General features: G+C 62.4%; 1 protein-coding gene across 2 annotated transcripts in view; it reads left to right on the forward strand.

Annotated features, from left to right (window-relative positions):
- Positions 1 to 16,366, forward strand: part of ZFPM1 (zinc finger protein, FOG family member 1) — a 75,469-nt gene that overhangs the window by 17,160 nt on the left and 41,943 nt on the right. For both annotated transcript variants that reach the window (XM_007994326.3, XM_038008156.2), the window contains exon 2: positions 14,699 to 14,803. In XM_007994326.3, coding sequence (XP_007992517.3) covers positions 14,699 to 14,803 — 105 coding nt within the window. The remainder of the gene's footprint in view (positions 1 to 14,698; positions 14,804 to 16,366) is intronic.

Raw genomic sequence — 16,366 nt, forward strand, 5'->3', positions numbered from 1 at the left:
TCCTCGCCAAGCACACGGTGGGAGCTCCAAGCAGGGAATGAGGTCACCCAGGAAAGGGCGGGAGACGCAGCGCGACGCACTGACCCAGGGCCCAGCTAAGATGCCAGCACCTCTCCCGGTGGGGTCCAGCCTCTGCGACAGGCATTCCCTTCCCTGTGTGCCCTTGCCAACTACATAATGGGCTGCCCAGAGGCTGCCTTCTGAAGGAGCAAGGGGGCTGGGAAGAGGAAAGCCCAGCTCCCCTGCAGCCATGGTAAACCAGACTTTTCCTCTGTACTTACTCCGCCCTGACTGCGATGGGTGCTGAGAATTCAGACAAGAACCGGCCTCCCTGAGCTCCCAACTAGCTGACCCTCCAAGGCTCCAGCTGTGTGTGACCTCCTCCCTCGCAAAGGCCAGCGGCCGCAGGGTCTGACTCGGGCTGTAGCATCTAGGCTCTGAGATGACCATGGCCGCAGTGGCTCCCGCTCACAGTTCAGGACCCTGAGATGACCGTGGCCGCGGTGGCTCCCGCTCACAGCTGGGGGCATCAGGACCCCGAGATGATCGTGGCTGTAGCGGCTCCCACTCACAGAGGTGGGGTCAGGGCCCCAAGATGACCGTGGTCACGGTGGCTCCAGCACACAGTGGAGGGGTCAGGGCTCCCGGCTCTGAAGCCAAGTGGCCTGGGCATGAATCTCTGCCTACCACTTACTTACAGTTGGATCTGCCACAGACACCTGAGCCTGTGACTACGACTAAGGCTGCGTCTCCATCTCTGTGAATGGGGGTGCACGCGGGCTGGGAGGGCTCTGAGCCTTGGGCTGGCTCTGCACCCCGTTCCAGTGGGTTATTCTTGAGGGGACCTGCAGGTCCACAAGAGCCTTGGGTGGGCTGGGCCAGGGGCCATGTGGGCTGCAGGGGGTGGAGCCAGAAGCTAGGGCCTCCCTGGTAGGAGCACGGCAGGGCCAAACCCTGATGGGTATTTGTTGGGACCACTCTCGGGACAGGTCACCTTATCTGGGCTCCCACCACGCATGGCCACGCAACCCCACTCTATCTGCGGACCCACAGTTCACAGAGGGGGGTGCGGGACTGAACCCCAGCGAGCCCCAGCCTCAGTGTCCACACCCACAAGTGGCTGGAGGCACGGTGGTGGGCAGGGCAGGTGCCCGCAGGGTGGGGCGCACAGGCAGGGATGTGCCAGCTCTGTGCCTCAGTCCCAGGAGAAAGGGAAGGGGCACCTGGAGCTCCTGCTGCGCCCACAGCACAGAGAGGGCGGCATTTCCTGCTTTTTTGTTTGAATTTTCTTCTTTTTTTTTCTTTTTGAGATGGAGTCTCTCTGTGTCACCAGGCTGGAGTACAGTGGTGCGATCTGGGCTCACTGCAACCTCTGCCTCCTGGGTTCAAGCGATTCTCCTGCCTCAGCCTCCCGAGTAGCTGAGACTACAGGCGCCCGCCACCGTGCACAGCTAATTGTTGTATTTTTAGTAGAGACAGGGTTTCACCATGTTGGCCAGGATGGTCTCGATCTCCTGACCTCGTGATCCGCCAGCCTCAGCCTCCCAAAGTGCTGGGATTACAGGTGTGAGCCACTGCACCCGGCCTGAATTTTCTGTTTTTATTGTGGTAAAGTGTACATCACAGTTGCCATATTAACCCTTTCCAGTGTGCATTCGGTGCTGAGAACCCGGCAGCAGTGGGTCCCGAGAACTCCACGCGCTCCCAGCACAGGCTCCGCCTGATGGTGACTCCCACCCTTGCCGCAGCCCCACTCCAGCATCCTAGGCTCCGCCTCTGTGGGTTGGAGGCTAATGTGTTAACTCCTGGTTTCAGGCGGGGAAGCAGGCCCAGGGCAGGCATCACAGAGCTCAGAGCTCTAGTGTCCCACAAGCTTCCAGGACGCCGCAGCCCTGGGCCCCACCGGGACGAGGGGTCAGCTGGGCAGGAGGTCTGGGTGCAGGCCCTGCAGCTCTGCCATCCCCTCATGGGACCGGGAAGCCTCTGTTTCTGCAGCTGTGCGGTGGGAGCGGTTGATTTGCTGCCTGGGACCGTGGAACGAGGAAAAGGCTGAACTGAGTCAGAGGGCGTGACTTCCTCCTTTCTGAAAGGCATCTGAGGGTCTGGACACTAGGGTCCCTGGGTCTGGGGTGAATCCTGCTCCTGGCCCCTGGGAATCTCCGGGATGGCCCACCGGGAAGAGGATGACAGGAACCACCCATCATCGGGCTGTGGTTCAATTCTGTGAATGAAACCTGAAGTCTCCTGGGCTGGTGAGCTCACCCGCTGCCCCTCAGGCCTCAACCCAGCTGTACAGCCGTTGATGAGGGGCCCCTCTCACCGTGGCCTTGAAGGCGGAGTGAGGTGAACCCACAGTCATGGCCTTGAGGACCCCAGGGCAGGAGGAGGGTCGGCTGCTAGGAAGGTCCGTAACACCCCCGCTGCCCCAGGGTCTAGGCGCTGCACCCCACCTCTCCCATGCATGGCCGGGCCGTCCTGCTGGAGCCCTGCCCCCTTCCAGGGAGCCAGCTGCCTCCGCCCGTCTGACACAGGCTGCACGGGGACAGCTCCGTGAGCTGCGGCCCCCGCCCCGTCTGTCAGCCCTTATCACCCATCCGAGGATGGGTTCGCTCCCCAGTCCAGATACTCAGGGCCCTGCTGAGACCTCTCGTCCTCCCTGGGCCTCCGGCGGGCTTGTGACCACCTTGCCACATATGTGGCCTGACCCCACCCTCACCTTCACCCTGTGCCGTGGTCTTTGCCCCCCACGGCCCCACGCGGCCTCGCCCCCACCCCCACATCCCATCCCTGGGCACCCCCTCGGCTCTTCCCCAAGGAGGTTAGGAATCGGTTCTCCGGAGTGAAGCAATCTCATGTAATCTATCAGTGGCTATCGGGCCCATCGGAGGGCCGGGAGTGGCCGGGCCCAGAGATGGCGCCAACCTTCAGCGTCGATAAAGTTTCCGAGTTCAGCGGTGATGAATGTTGAGTAAACGCAGGCCGCACCGATAGGATGTGGACTTGGCAGGCCGCGGCTCCGGCTGAAACCAATCTCTCCCCTATCAGCCGGGCTGGGCTTTCTCAGGCCCCGGCTCTTTCTTCCCTCCTCCTCCACCTCCCTTTCTCTCTGCCTTGCCCCGCCCGGGCCCCTGCCCCTGGGGACACGGGTGGGGGACAAGCCCACTGGCCCTGGCCCCAGAGAAGGGGCAGGCTCAGGGCAGGGGGAGGATCCAAGGGAGCCCAAAGAGATGGCCAGAAGCTGGGGGGCTGCCTGGAGGTGGTGGCAGATACAGCAGCTGCCGGGCCAGGGTTCCCCCCAGCAGCCCAATGACCCTAACACAGTCTGACAGATTTTGGCATTCTGCTCAGCGTCTGATGGTGGCTTCCCACGGTGCCCAGAATAAAACCCCAGCTCCCTCTGACGCCTCCAGCCCCCTGCCTCCCCGCCACCCGCCTCCTCCCATTCCTGGCCTGTGCGGGGCTCCTTCCCACTTCGGGGTGGGGGACTCTGTCTTCAGTGCTGTCTGCCCAGGGCTGTTCTCAGCCGCAGGTAAAGGTCACCTTCTGAGAAGTCCTGGTGACCACCTCGTCTGAAACCAGCCCCCCACGCCAGCCCACTCTTCTCTGTCCCGAACACTGTTCGAGCCTCCTCCGCGTCCTCCGTCCCCACACACAGGACGTTCATTCGCTCCCTTCTTACCACCCCTGCTGCAGAAGCCCCAGGGCTGTTGGGAACCCGCATCTGGGGCCCCTCCGCCTCCTGCAGAGCCTCCCATCCTCTGTTCACTGCAGCTCTTCGAGACTGATGAGTCCATCCCCATCGGCCGATGTGTAAACCAGGACCTGGGCAGCCCCTACGCCCAGAGCCAGGCACCGGCTGGATTCCACTTGTCCCTGAATGGCAGCTGGCCTGAGGCCCGTGTTGGGACTATGCAGGGAGAGGTCTGGCTGCTCTCTGCCTCAGTTTCCCTACAGTCCTGTGCTTGATCCTGGCAGAGCTTCTTAAACTGTGAAGAGCTGTGCACCCGTGTTGATGGGGATCTGGTCAGAGGGAGTCACAGCTCTGGGAGGAGACGTGCCCGGTGCCAGCCCTGCACCACAGCAGGCGAGGCAGGTGGACGCTCCCGTGGGGTGTCGAGGGTGCCCTGGCTTCAGCCACGCAGCGGGTACCTGGCAGGGCCCAGGCCTTGGGGAGCTGTCAGAGGGGAGGGTGGGCAGTTGCGCAGGGACCATGGCGAGGGCAGGAGCGCACGTGATGGGAGGGAAGGTGTGGGACCGGGTAGAGCCTTGCTGAGCTGTGATCTGCCTATGACACGGAGCCAGGAGGGGAAACTGAGGCCAGCAAGGGGAGAGACCAGACCTCGGGCCTGGAAGCTGCACAGACCTGTGTCCCAGTTCCACACAAGTAACCCTGAGCAGCGGCAGGAGTCTGGGGGGCACGGCCAAGAAAAAGGGAGGTGGAGGAGGAGGGGAGAGCGAGCTGGGGCCTGAGGAAGCCTAGGTTCTCTCTCCTGTCAGTGAGGACCCCAAGGACAACGCCGGGTACAGGGCAGGGCTCGGGAAAAGGGTGCAGGCAGTCTGCTGGGTCTGGACACCTGGATCTGTGCTATCTGTGTGGCCACCCCAAGGCTTGCTGGCCACTGCCTACTGTCCGCCGCCCACCACTGTTACTTCCTCTGCCCAGGGAGGGGCCGGGCTCAGAGGAGCCCCATCAGTGTGCAGCCGATGCTGCCTGGGACACACAGGTGCAGGAGTGCCTGGGCCCACCCTTGGCCCTGCGGACGGCTGCTCAGCCTGGACACTGTGCGGCCAGAGGCCGGGCGTGGCTGTGGGCCCAGGGCAGTTAAGCCCACCAGGTCCACCCCTCAGTTACTGGGTCGGCCACAGGAGGAAGTAGTGGGGCTAAGGGGGTGTGGGTGCAGGACCCCCTCCCAGTGTTGGTGCCCCATGACCCTGAGTCTCATCCCTCTCCTTGTAGTGCCCCCACACCCACCCAGGCCTCAGACCCCACAGGGGCAGGCAGCCAGGTGGGACTCAGTCTGGCTCACCCACCCCAGGGTGAGCAGGCTGAGACCCGAAAGCCCCTCGATGGAACCAACCAAGCCCCCATCCCTCTGCACAGCCTCCCTGCTCGGGGAGCCCAGGATGACCTAGCCACACCCCCCTCCAAGCCAGCCACACCCCACCAGCCTGTTTCCAGCCCTGACCCTTCCTGTGTGCATCAGCATTTGCTGGGTACCTACTGTGTGCCAGGCACCGTTCTAGATGCTGGGGGTGCGGCTGTGAGCAGAGGTGAAGGGAGGGAAGGAGGGCCACCAAGTGGCAGGGCAGCCATCGTGGGAACTGGGGATGGCTGAGGGAGGGGGAGGGCTGAGCAGGTGCCTGCTGGAAGTTCTGGCAGAGGGGGCAGCCAGGGGAGGGCCATTTTCAGAAACCAGGTGGGAGCTGGGTAGGGGTTTGGCTTTTGCTCTGAGATCCCTGGGGGCCCATGGGAGGCGTTTGAGCAGAGCAGGTGAGGGGTTGGGGGCTGCTTAGTGAACATGACCACATGGCCAAGCATGGCTGGGGAGACAGGGTGGCAGTCCTTCACACAGCAAGTGTGTCGTGGAATCCAGGCTGTTGGCACCGAGGGAGGGAGCTGGACTCAACTCGAACATACAATGGGCCAGGGAAGGCTTCCCAGAGGGGCAGGGAAAGGCAGGGCGTTTGAGGGCCCGAGATGGTCAGAAGCTAAGCCGGTGACCTGAGGGCTCCCCACTCCTGGCCGGGGACTGCTTTTGGCTGCAAGACCCCAGCCCCCCAAGGCTGTGCTTACGCTAAACACACAGCGTGAAAGGGATGGAGAGAAGATTTGGACATGCGCATGCCCACATGCCAGGTCCCTTCTCCACACCATCTGCAGACCGGGGCCACGCAGAGCTTCCCCACAGCCCTGAACGTGAGTTCTGGTCTCTGCCAGCCCGGCATCCCTGCCTTCCATGAGGGAGTCAGAACATGGACATAGAGGGAACCACAGGAGAGGAGAGGAGCGAGAGAAGTGGGCACAGTTCACATGAGTGCCGGGAAGGGAGAGGTGAGCAGCCACATGGGCTGGGCGTGTGAGCTTCAGCCAGTGAGGGCCCCGGTCAGCGGAGAAGGGCACGGGAAGGTGGCTGATGTTAGAAAGAGTAAGATTTTCAGTGACTCCTTTAATACTCTTGAGAAACAAGCACAGATTTGGGTCATTTCAGTGTGTTTCTTTGCATGAGACTGGGCCAGGTGGGGCCTGGTTTGTATTTAGGTTGCATGTTACCACCATACCCATTTTCCAGCAAACTTTCCTGCCTTTAAAAGCCAAACACGGCTGGGTGCAGTGGCTCATGCCTGCAATCCCAACACTTTGGGAGGCTGAGGTAGAAGGACTGCTACAGTCCAGCATGGTGGCATACACCTGTGGTCCCAGCTCCTCAGGAGGCTTAGGCCGGAGGATCACTTGAGTCTAGGGGTTTGAGGATACAGTGAACTGTGATTGCACAGGTGTACTCTAGCCAGGGCAACAAAGCAAGACCCCAACTCAAAGAAGAAAAGAAAAGAAAAGCCAAGAGGATGCTCTTGGGGATGCAGTTGATTGTATGTGAATTCCATCTCGATGGAAAATTTATAAGGCTCTCCCTGGGAGTGAGTCAGGGCTCAGGGCCCCTGCACAGCAGCCACCTCCTTGAGCCTGGGGACATTCGGTTCAGCAGCAGCACGCCAGGCATGGCCTGGAGGGCGTGTTGGGCTCTGAGACTACTTAAATTGGCTTGGCCCTCCTGGAGCCCACAGCCTGAGGCCAACCTCGGAGGGGAGAGCAGGGAGAACAGACCTGGGGGCGGGTGGGTCTGGGACTCAGAAGAGTCAGGAGCTCCCTGTGGCAGGGTGTGTGCAAACTCTGTCTGTCTGCCTCTTGGTGGAGCCGCTCAACCCCCATATCTCCCCTGATCCCGGCCCGCTGGCACAGTTGAGGAGCAGGATCCATAGGGGAGGGTGTCTGGGCCCAGAAGGCACAGCCCAGGTGGTGGGCTCAGGTCACGTCCTCAGCCTGCCACGACCCTCTGGGACCCTGGAGGTTCAGCCGCTGCTCCTGAGCTGGTTAGGGCGCTGTTCTAGTAAGCCACACTCTCTCACCAGCATCCGCTTTTGTGGTTGCCCTGGCTGGCACTGAGTGCCGATCCCGAACTGATGGAGCTGCTGGTGGGCCAGGGGTGGGGCTGCTGTGGGGCACCCTCCCAGCCTGGGCTTCTCATGGCCCCCGAGAGCCTCTTCATTCTTCATCTCCATCAGCGTCTGCATCTACACAGCCATTCCTGTGTTCTTCCTTTAGCATCTCGCACCGGCATCCCTGTAAGGGGTCGCTGTCAGGGTTGCCCATCCTGCCTCCTGCAGGGCTCACTGAGCTGCTGTGCTGGGCCCACGGGGGCACACACGCCCCCTCCCAGTCCAGCAGGTGAACCAGTGTGACCTGCAAATAAACGCAAGGCTCTGGCTGAGCTGGGGCGCTGGAAGGGAGGCCTGGACCACGGCGGACGGACCTAGACCGGGAGAAAGAGCCTCCACCGGAGGAATGAGGAGGCCTCAACTGCAGAGAAGGGCGAGGGTTCCCGTAGAGGCGGCAAGGGGTGCTGAGGCCCTGAGGCAGGGGCAGCAGGGGCAGGAATTGGGGGCCAACCTGAGGACCTGTTGGTTTAAGCAGCCAGGTGACAGATGCTACCTGAGGGAAACAGGGGCGGGGACTTGCCCAGGGGCCTGGACCCCACATGGCAGTGGCGGCTCCAGGCCACACCGGGGTGATGTGTTGGACGTGAAGGAAGCATGAGGGTCCGGGGGTGTGTGCTGAGCCTGGGCTCCCTGGTGGGTAGGTGGGTAGGCACAGAAGGCGCCGTCTGCTCTGGGCTCTCCCAGGCTCTGCCGCCCGCTCCCTCAGCTGCCCGTTTGCCTGGAAGTCAGCCTGGCTGCTCGATGGATTGCGTGTGAGGTACTGGCCACTTTTTCCTGAGGGTGTGGGCGGTGAGTCCTGCGTCCCTGCCGCGGGGCTGGGCTCCCCACGCAGGTGGTGCTGGGCTGGCATTGCCAGCAGACCCCACTTTGACGGTGGGGCTGGGCTGCTGCCACTGCTGCTCTCTGTGCCTCGGTTTCCCTGCTTGGCGAGATTCACGGGATGAGAGATGCTCCTAGCTGGGCTGGGGGATGTGGAGAGCATCAGCCACTCACCAGGGACCCGGGAGGGGGCCATTCGGCCAGAGGTCATGCTGCCTGCCGGCCAAGAGGTCGAACTGTAGACTCAACTCGGGTCAGCTTGGGGGACCCAGGCCCTCTGTGATGGCTCACCACGGCCCCCAGACCCAGCCTGGGCCCCAGTCACCCTGCACTCCCATAGCGTGGCCTCCACAGCGCGAGCGGAGCTGTCCCTGTCTCCTCTCTGTCCCCACCGTGGCCCGAGCTGCCCGCTGCCCAGCTGGTGGGAAAGTCTGAATCTGTTGCTGTTTTCTCTCCGTTATCAGGGCCTTATCTGGCCGCTGTGCCGCCAGAGGCCAGGGTCTCTCTCCTGGCAATGCTGTGACCGCCCCCCCCCGCCCGCTGACCTGCTGCCCAGGGCCAGCAAGACCAGGAGGCCAGCCCTGGGGGTCTTTCTCTTCTGCCTCCCCAGCCCCACCCCTCTTCCATCTCCCCATCCCATCCTCTACCCCGACCTGTGCCCCTCGCTGCTCCCCTCCCTTTCCCTCCTCCCCCACGCTGCCCCCCTACAGCACTCCCTCCCCCAGCCCTGGCCTTCACCCGCTCACACCCTCTGCCGCAGGGGGAAGATGCGGCACGTCCCTGCAGAGTAGAAACAGTAACGGCAGCTGTAGTGACAACCTCACATCTGCGCCCAGCATCCGCTGCCAGCATCTGTCTGAGTCCTGGCACCAGCCTTTGGCAAGACAGTGTCATCCCCTGAAACCAGGCTCAGGGAGAAGCTGCCTGCCCTGTGCCAGCCTCAGCTCCTGCTGTTCCCTCCTCCTAGAGTGCTTTTCCCTGGACCTGGTGCTGGCAGCCTCCTCCTCTCCCTGTCCAGATTGCCATCCACTTGCTACTTCCTCCAGGAAGCCTTCCTGGATGGCACCTCTGACTCTTTCCTGTGGTGCCCACACTGGCATCTTCCACTTTTTGGGGGGCGTGGGGCTGGTCACTGCAGGATCTCCAGCACCTCGTGAGGGTGGGGCACGCCAAGGGTTCAGGAAGGGGAAAGGAGCCAGCGAAAGCGACAGAGGAAGAATTGAGTGCGTGAGGGGGCAGGCGAGGGAGGGAGCCAATGAATGAGTGAAGCAAAGAGCCGTGGTTCTGGTGGGGGAGGAGTGGGGCCATGTGGCCGCCAGTGGCCACCCACCCCACCAGCTGCTCACATGGGGCCTGGGCAGGCACCTATACTTCCACTTCCTCCCCTCTAGACCGAGAATGAGAGGACCCCCAAGAGAGGCCAGCATAGGCACCTGTGTCCCCTGCAGGCACCCACTTCGGACTTATGCTGGTCTCGAACCCTGAGCTGGGGCAGGGTGCTCCTTGGGCCAGGGAGCCAGGGGCACCTCAGAGGCCTCCCCAGGGGCCTCAGACTCCTCATCCACAGCCACCATCTGCGCCCCACCTGGCATGGCCACCCTGGGGCCCACAGTCTGAGGGATGTCCCCCCTCTCCTCAGCGACTGGCTCTGGCTTTCTGCAAGGCAGTCGTTCAAAGGAGCCCCCCAGTGCCTCGACATCAAAGCTGGGAGGGGCCACCTTAATCGTCAGCACCGGGACTTGGAAGGGAGCTGGGATCATCCCACTGCACAGAGCCAGCTCCGTAATTCAGTTTTAAAGCATGAAAAAAGGGAGTTGATGAAATTCCGCTATCAGCGCCAAGCCAATATGCAAAATATCTCACCCCCAATCAAATAGCTATTATGTTTTCATTTCCATTTTGGCGTCCGGCTTAATGAGCAGGAGACGGATGGGCGCGCGGGTGTCTGCTAGCTGTGATAACCAACGGGCTCTGGGCACCTCAGGGGCTGAGCCCAGTGCTGCCCTGGCCACTGGTGACCACCACCATGGCCTGTGGACACCCCCAGGCAGGTGCGGCCTTGGCCACGGACCTCTGCCGGGCCAGGCCATGGGGCTGGCATCACCCTCACTGCGGGTGGGCCCGGGGCGAGGGAGGTGTGGGGGCTGTGTCTAGCCTGGGGAAGGGCTGTGTGCTCGGTGCAGGTCTGAAATCCAGCCCCAGGTTCCTATCCCACTGCCCCCACCACTGCCTCCTCGCCAGGGGCCCTGGACAGGGCAGCTCACAAGTCGGCCTTGCTGGGCCTTGGTTTACTCACCTGTAAAGTGGGCATGACTCGGCTTCCCGCTGTGAGTATTGGGATGTGGCTGGAGAGTGGCATTTCCACAATGGCTGCCCCCAAGGTCCTGCTTACCCCACTCCACGCCACCCTGCCACAGCCATCACCAAGTCCGTGTCCTGGTCCCCCCTCCTCCATGCACCCTGTCCCCATGCACTTTCCTGACCGCCCCTACCTGCTGAGGTCTGAGTGGGCCGCCACCCTCCACACCCCAGGCTCCCCATCCGAAATGAAATCGGAAGACCACCTCGCTCGGCTACGTGGGTGGGGGCAGTTAAGGGTGGGCATTTGTAAAGTGCTGAGCGCTGCCCGTCCGGTCTTAACCATTCACACCCTCGCCCATTTCCCAAAATCTGTGCTAGCCACAGTTCATGTTCACTGCGCACCTGCCCCGTGTCGGGCTCTGAGGATGTGGGCAGGCTGCGCATTTCATCTCCTGAGGTGGGAGCTGCTGTGGCTTCATCTGTAGACCAGGAAACAGCACAGAGAGTGGAGTGACTTGCTCAAGGTCACACTGCAAGGACGCAGCAGCTGTCAGCCTGCCTGGCCATGGGTTGGCCTGCTCCGGCTGTTGGCACAGAGAGAGGGTCCCCAGAAAGGCTCGGGGGAGTCTTTGCTAGCCCAGGGGGAAAGCGGCAGACAGGAGATGTGGCTCACAGATGCCCCCAGCCAGCGGGGGCCCAAGTGCTCTATCGCCCATCTGGACAGTCCCCATGGACCCCCGGTGGGCCACAGACGGGACCGGTGCTGACTCGGGCTCGGCGGGGACCGGGCAGCTGCTCTCAGACGCCGAGGCAGGCCCAGGGCAGCATCCGCCTCGACACACCCTATTTGTGGGCTGACAATTGTCTCCCGCATTATCAGAGCTGTTTTAATTGTGCTGGAACTGAAATTACCCTGGCAGCCTCTTTTCCACGCTCATCGTCACGGCTTTGTGTAGAGCAGGCGCCTTTGTTCTCCTGTAAATAGGAGAACCCATCGCCAGCCCAGCGCCCCCCCTGGGTGTCTGAGGCCCACCTGGGTGGGGCATGGAGAGCCAGCCTGCCTTCCTGGGGCTGCGGCAGCTATGCACAGGGCTGCGTCTCCTGTGGACCCCAACCCCAGTGCTCTGGTCCCCAAAGTCCCTGAAAGCAGGTGGCCTCGAGCCCATTTGCCAGAGCAGGCGACTGAGGCCCTGAGGCCCTACAGCTGCTCAGTAGGAGGGACCTCAGCTCCTGGGCAGCCCCTCTGAGCTCCGTGACAGCCATGGAAAGCACAGGCCTCTAGAATGGGGAGGAGCCGGGCTGAGCTGAGTGCTTCACGTGCTGCCGCCAAGGTGGGGACGGCTGAGCACCTCCTGGCCTTGTGGATGGCATTGCCCAGAGGTGGGGAGGTGGGGCGGCCATGGCTGCTTTTCTGCCCTGGCGTGTGCTGAGGGAGGGCACTCGGGTTGGGCCTCCTGTCCCAGGGGCAGGAGTTGGACCGGTCAGGCGTGTGCCCAGCCCGCCCTGGAGCCTGCCCGTGTGGGCGCTTTGATGGGAGGCTGCGAGCCCTCGCCTGGGGCTGGCTCCTGTGTGGTCTGAGCCCAGCCCCCTCCTGTAATTACAGCTCTGAGGTGCTCTGAGGAGGCCGGGACTCATGGGTCCCAGGTAGAACCCCGAAGGCAGCAGTTGGGAAAGTTCAGCCTGTCCCTCCTGTCCAGGACCCCCCCATGGCTCCCCAGTGGCCCCAGGATGAGGGTCGCCTCCTCCCCGTGGCCTCTGAGGTCAGCACGTCCAGGACCCTGCCTGCCCTCAGCCTTGGCTGCCAGCACACCCTGGCCCCCAACCTCCCCTTCCTCCACCACCTCTGTCCCCCCACCGGGGCCTTTGCCCATGTGGCCCCCTCTGCCACAGCTGTCTTCTCAGGGTCTGGTCTCACAACAACCACGCCGTTCCCTCCAAGATCTGCTGGTGGCAGCCTCTCCCCTCCCCGTGTTTTTTTCTCTTTCTCTCATGGCTCCTTCCCTCACTGCACTTCTAGAACTTGCCATTGTTTTTGGTCAGGGCCCATCTGTTGTTCTCTGACTGTCCCCACAGTGGCCTGGACGCCCCGGGCAGTGTTCAGCGGTCTGGTGCACCCCTGCATCCTGGAGGGGCACCTGGCCCTCGGGTGTCAGCAGAAGGCAGAAAAGGTGTCTGCCCCTCTAGGAGCAGTTTGGTTTGATGGCATCAGCCAGCCACAGCCTGCTGATGATCAGAGAGGGGGCTGGAGTCTAAACACAGAAAATGCACCTTCCCACCTCCCTGCTGTGTGGAACGGCGGGGTCAGCCTTGGACATCAGCCTGAAACTCAGTCACAGCATTTCTCATTCTCTCGCATCTTTGGGGGTCTCTGACATGAGGCAGCCTCTGAACCCGGCGTTGGACACTGGCGGGTGGCACGTTTGTTACTGGCTGGGCAGGTGTTTCAGGCGTCAGCAGGCTCCAGCTCTGACCTGCCCTTCTCCCTCCCATCTTCTGCCTTTCCCTGGAGACACAGAGCAAAGCAGGGAGCATGAGGGGCTGTGAAGGAGGACGGCGGGAATTCGGAGAGAAGCTCCTGAAGCTGGGCACATATGGGCGCCTCCGTGTGTTTTTCTGGGGAGGAGTCACCGGGTTTCATCAGATTCCCAGAGGGGCCATGAGGCAAGAAAAGCCAGAACCACCAAGCCAGAGGCACACACCCCGAACAGTTCTCCATCCGTGCGGCTTGCTCACCTCCAGGGATGGGGAGCTCAGCCCTCAGGAGGTGGTGGTTCCAGCCTGCAGTGCTTAGGCCTTCCTTCTGGTGTCTTCTGTTCTGCCCCACCCCCCCTTCTGCCAGAGAAGCCCACTCTGCCCCTTCAGCTCCCCTGACACATGACCTCACAGACACTGACGCGGTTTCTAGATTTTTCTTGTTCGTATTCTGCTGTGACTTGGGAGCTGCAGGACCCGGGGCCTGGGCTCGGGAGGGCCTTGGCCCCTCCCACTCCTGAGTGGGTCGGGAGGCTCTGCCCCCATTGTGCCTCACACAGGACAGTAGAAGGCTGGGCAGGCCAGGCCTTGTGGAGGATGGGTGCGGAGGGGGCAGTCCCAGCACGCTGACTGAGTCAGGGCCTGGGGGCCCAAGGAGCAGTCGGGCAGGATACGGAAGGATACCTCTGTCCTCTGTTCACACTGGACACTATCACCCATCACCAGCCCCGCAGGCAGACATCAGCACGCACGCCTGCACTCAGCGCCACTCCACAGCCACTGTGGGGTCCGGGGCAGCTGCCCCCACACTTGGGTCACATGGCCTTGTCTCAGTCTGCCTCGTCACCTGTGAGGTGGGCTCCTGGAGTCCCCCACCCCAATGTGTGAGTCTCTGAGGGGCCCAGGCCCTGAGGCACTCCGCCCACCGGTGCTGCAGACACCTGTGCCCTGCTCGGTTTGTTCGCTCAACAAGTCCGTGAGCGCCTGCTTTGTGCAGGGCCTGTGCTGGGCGAGGGCGTCCCCCCAGGGAGTTCCCAGACCGAGGGAATGAGTGTGAGGGAAGCGCACGGGGACTGGGCCCCTGGGCGGGGCATTGGAGGGTGATGCCGGGCGGAGGCCGTGGTGATGGCGCGGGGCCTGGATGGACGCTGGTCCTACAGGACAGGGAGGGCCCCCTTGCTGCTCCACGGCTGCCAGAGTGGGTGGGAACCTGTCCCCTGGTGCTGGGGGGAGTAGGTGGGAGAGAGACACAGGGGTTGTGACTCTTCTCTGGCAAGAGTGGAATCCGTGGGCACAGCGGGGGCCAGGGCTCAGGGCAGGTAAGGGTGGGTGGAGGCGATCCTGCAGCTTTGGAATTGTTGCAGAGGATGGGGGTTCGTCAAGGATCATCAGGTCGTTTTTTTTTTTTTTTTTTATTGAGACAGAAGTCTCACTCTGTCACCCAGGCTGGAGTGCAGTGGTGCAATCGTGGCTCACTGCAGCCTCCAACTCCCAGGCTCAAGCGATCCTCCCACCTCAGCCCTCCTAGTAGCTGGGACTACAGGCGTGCGCCACCACACCCAGCTAATTTTTGTATTTTTTGTAGAGACAGGGTCTTGCCATGTTGCCCAGGCTGCTCTCAAACTCCTGGACTCAAAGCACCTCGGTCTCCCAAACTGCTGGGATCACAGATGTGAGCCACCATGCCCAAATGTCAAGTCTTGAGGGACCTAGAGGGAGCCCTCGGCTAACAGCCACCTGGTCTCTGACCTCATAGGGGTGGATGACCTCACCCCTGCCCAGCTGCCAACTCCACCTGGGCACCAGGGCTGTGCCTATGCCAGGAGGAGTCAGGAGGCAGAAACCGTCTCCCCAGAGCTCCTCCCGAACCGCCTTCGTCTTGTGTCCACAGGTTCCCTTGGAGACATGGAGACCGGAGAGGAGGTGCAATTGGTGGGCACCAGCCACACGGAGCAAAAGGCCACGGCGCCTGAAGCCCCGAGCCCTCCCAGCACAGGTGAGTCAGACTGAGCCCTCTCACCATGCCTCCAGCTGGGGCCTCCTGCTTCCCCGTACCATGCGCTCAGAGTTCAGTGGTGTCTGAGCCGTGTGGGCCAGCCACATGCAAGAGTCCAGGACAGGTGTCTTCCAGCCAGGGGCCTGTTGCCCAGAGGCCCTGGGTAGGGCTGGGGGTCTCCGGGGAAAGGGAGATGTGCACACCTACCGCATGTGCAGCCTGAAATCTGGCCCTCATACAGATGAGCAGACTGAGGCCCAGGTGGGGCAGGTCTGGCCCAGGGTTGGACAGGAATCCATGCCCCTCCCAGCCTCAGTAAACCCTCTGTGAAGTGGGGACCACGAGGCCCCCTCCCTGGGGCTTGGTGAGCTGAGGCCCCTGCTGGCATGCTGCTTGGGCTGAGTGCACAGTGGGTGCTAGGTGCACAGTGGATGGGTGCTGGGTGCACAGTGGTTACTGGGTACAAGTGGATGCTGGGTGCACAGCAGATGGGTGCTGGATGCACAGTGGATGCTGGGTGCAAGTGGGTGCTCGGTGCACAGTGGTGTCTCCTGCTAAGGCAGCACACCCCACTCATAGACCAGAGAAGTTTGGTGACTTGCCAGGGTCATTCAGCTGGCAAGTGCCCTAGTGGGGGTCCCACCCAGGTCTGGGTTTAGCCTGATTTCCTCCAACCTCACCGGCACCTCCGCACTCCCTGGGCCCTCCTGGTGGCCAATTCCATGGGGCAGGGCATTTTGCAAGCTGAGAAGAGGGCCTGCCCTCCCAGGAGAGAGTTAACCTGCCATAAGGAGGTCTGCTGGAGACAGCTGTACCCCAGACACACCCGGAGACCCTGGGAGAAGGGGCCTCCCTGGGACAGAGGTGCCAGGAGAGGTCAGCATGCTCACCCCCTTTTTCCAAGGTCTGAGAGAGACAGCAGCAGGTTGTGGGGTGGGCTCTGCCCAGCTCCCCCACACTCCACGTGCAGCCCCAGGCACCAGTCTCATACCCGTGCCATGAAACCCTTTGCACACAGACTGTGAATTACCCTCACTCCAACGTGGAGGAGATGTGGCCATACCCGGACCATTTGGGAGGGTGCTAGGTGGGTGACGTGAGCTGGGGTGGAGGAGAGATGGGTGCGTGGAACCGTCCCTGATGGGCGGAGGGATGCCAGGAGGCAGTGACAGCAGGTCCAAAGGCTCCAAGGCCAACGGGGGTGGGGGAGAAGTTACAGAGGGGTCTGTAGCCGAGGGGCTGGGGTGGAGATCCCAGGCAGACCTTGGTCCCTCGCTTGGGAGGGGGGCTTCTCAGTGGGGACCCCCACCCTAGCATTTCCTAGTCTGAGTGTCAGAGTCCCCTCTGGGTGGGCCACAGCCCCAGGAGCCCAGCAGGCCTCATCACCGCATCTGCACACACCCAGCCTGCTACGCCTGGGCCCCTTTTTCTGGCAGCAGTCCCTGGGGTCACCAGAGCCAGTGGGACTTGACCCCAGGGCTGGGTCCACCATCCCCCCCAGCTCACCCAGGGACATCCCTGCCCCAGGACGGCCAGGCTGGGTGCAGGTGTCCAGCCCAGCAT

Source organism: Chlorocebus sabaeus, chromosome 5 (genome assembly GCF_047675955.1).
Source record: "Chlorocebus sabaeus isolate Y175 chromosome 5, mChlSab1.0.hap1, whole genome shotgun sequence".
Classification (NCBI taxonomy): Eukaryota; Metazoa; Chordata; class Mammalia; order Primates; family Cercopithecidae; genus Chlorocebus; species Chlorocebus sabaeus.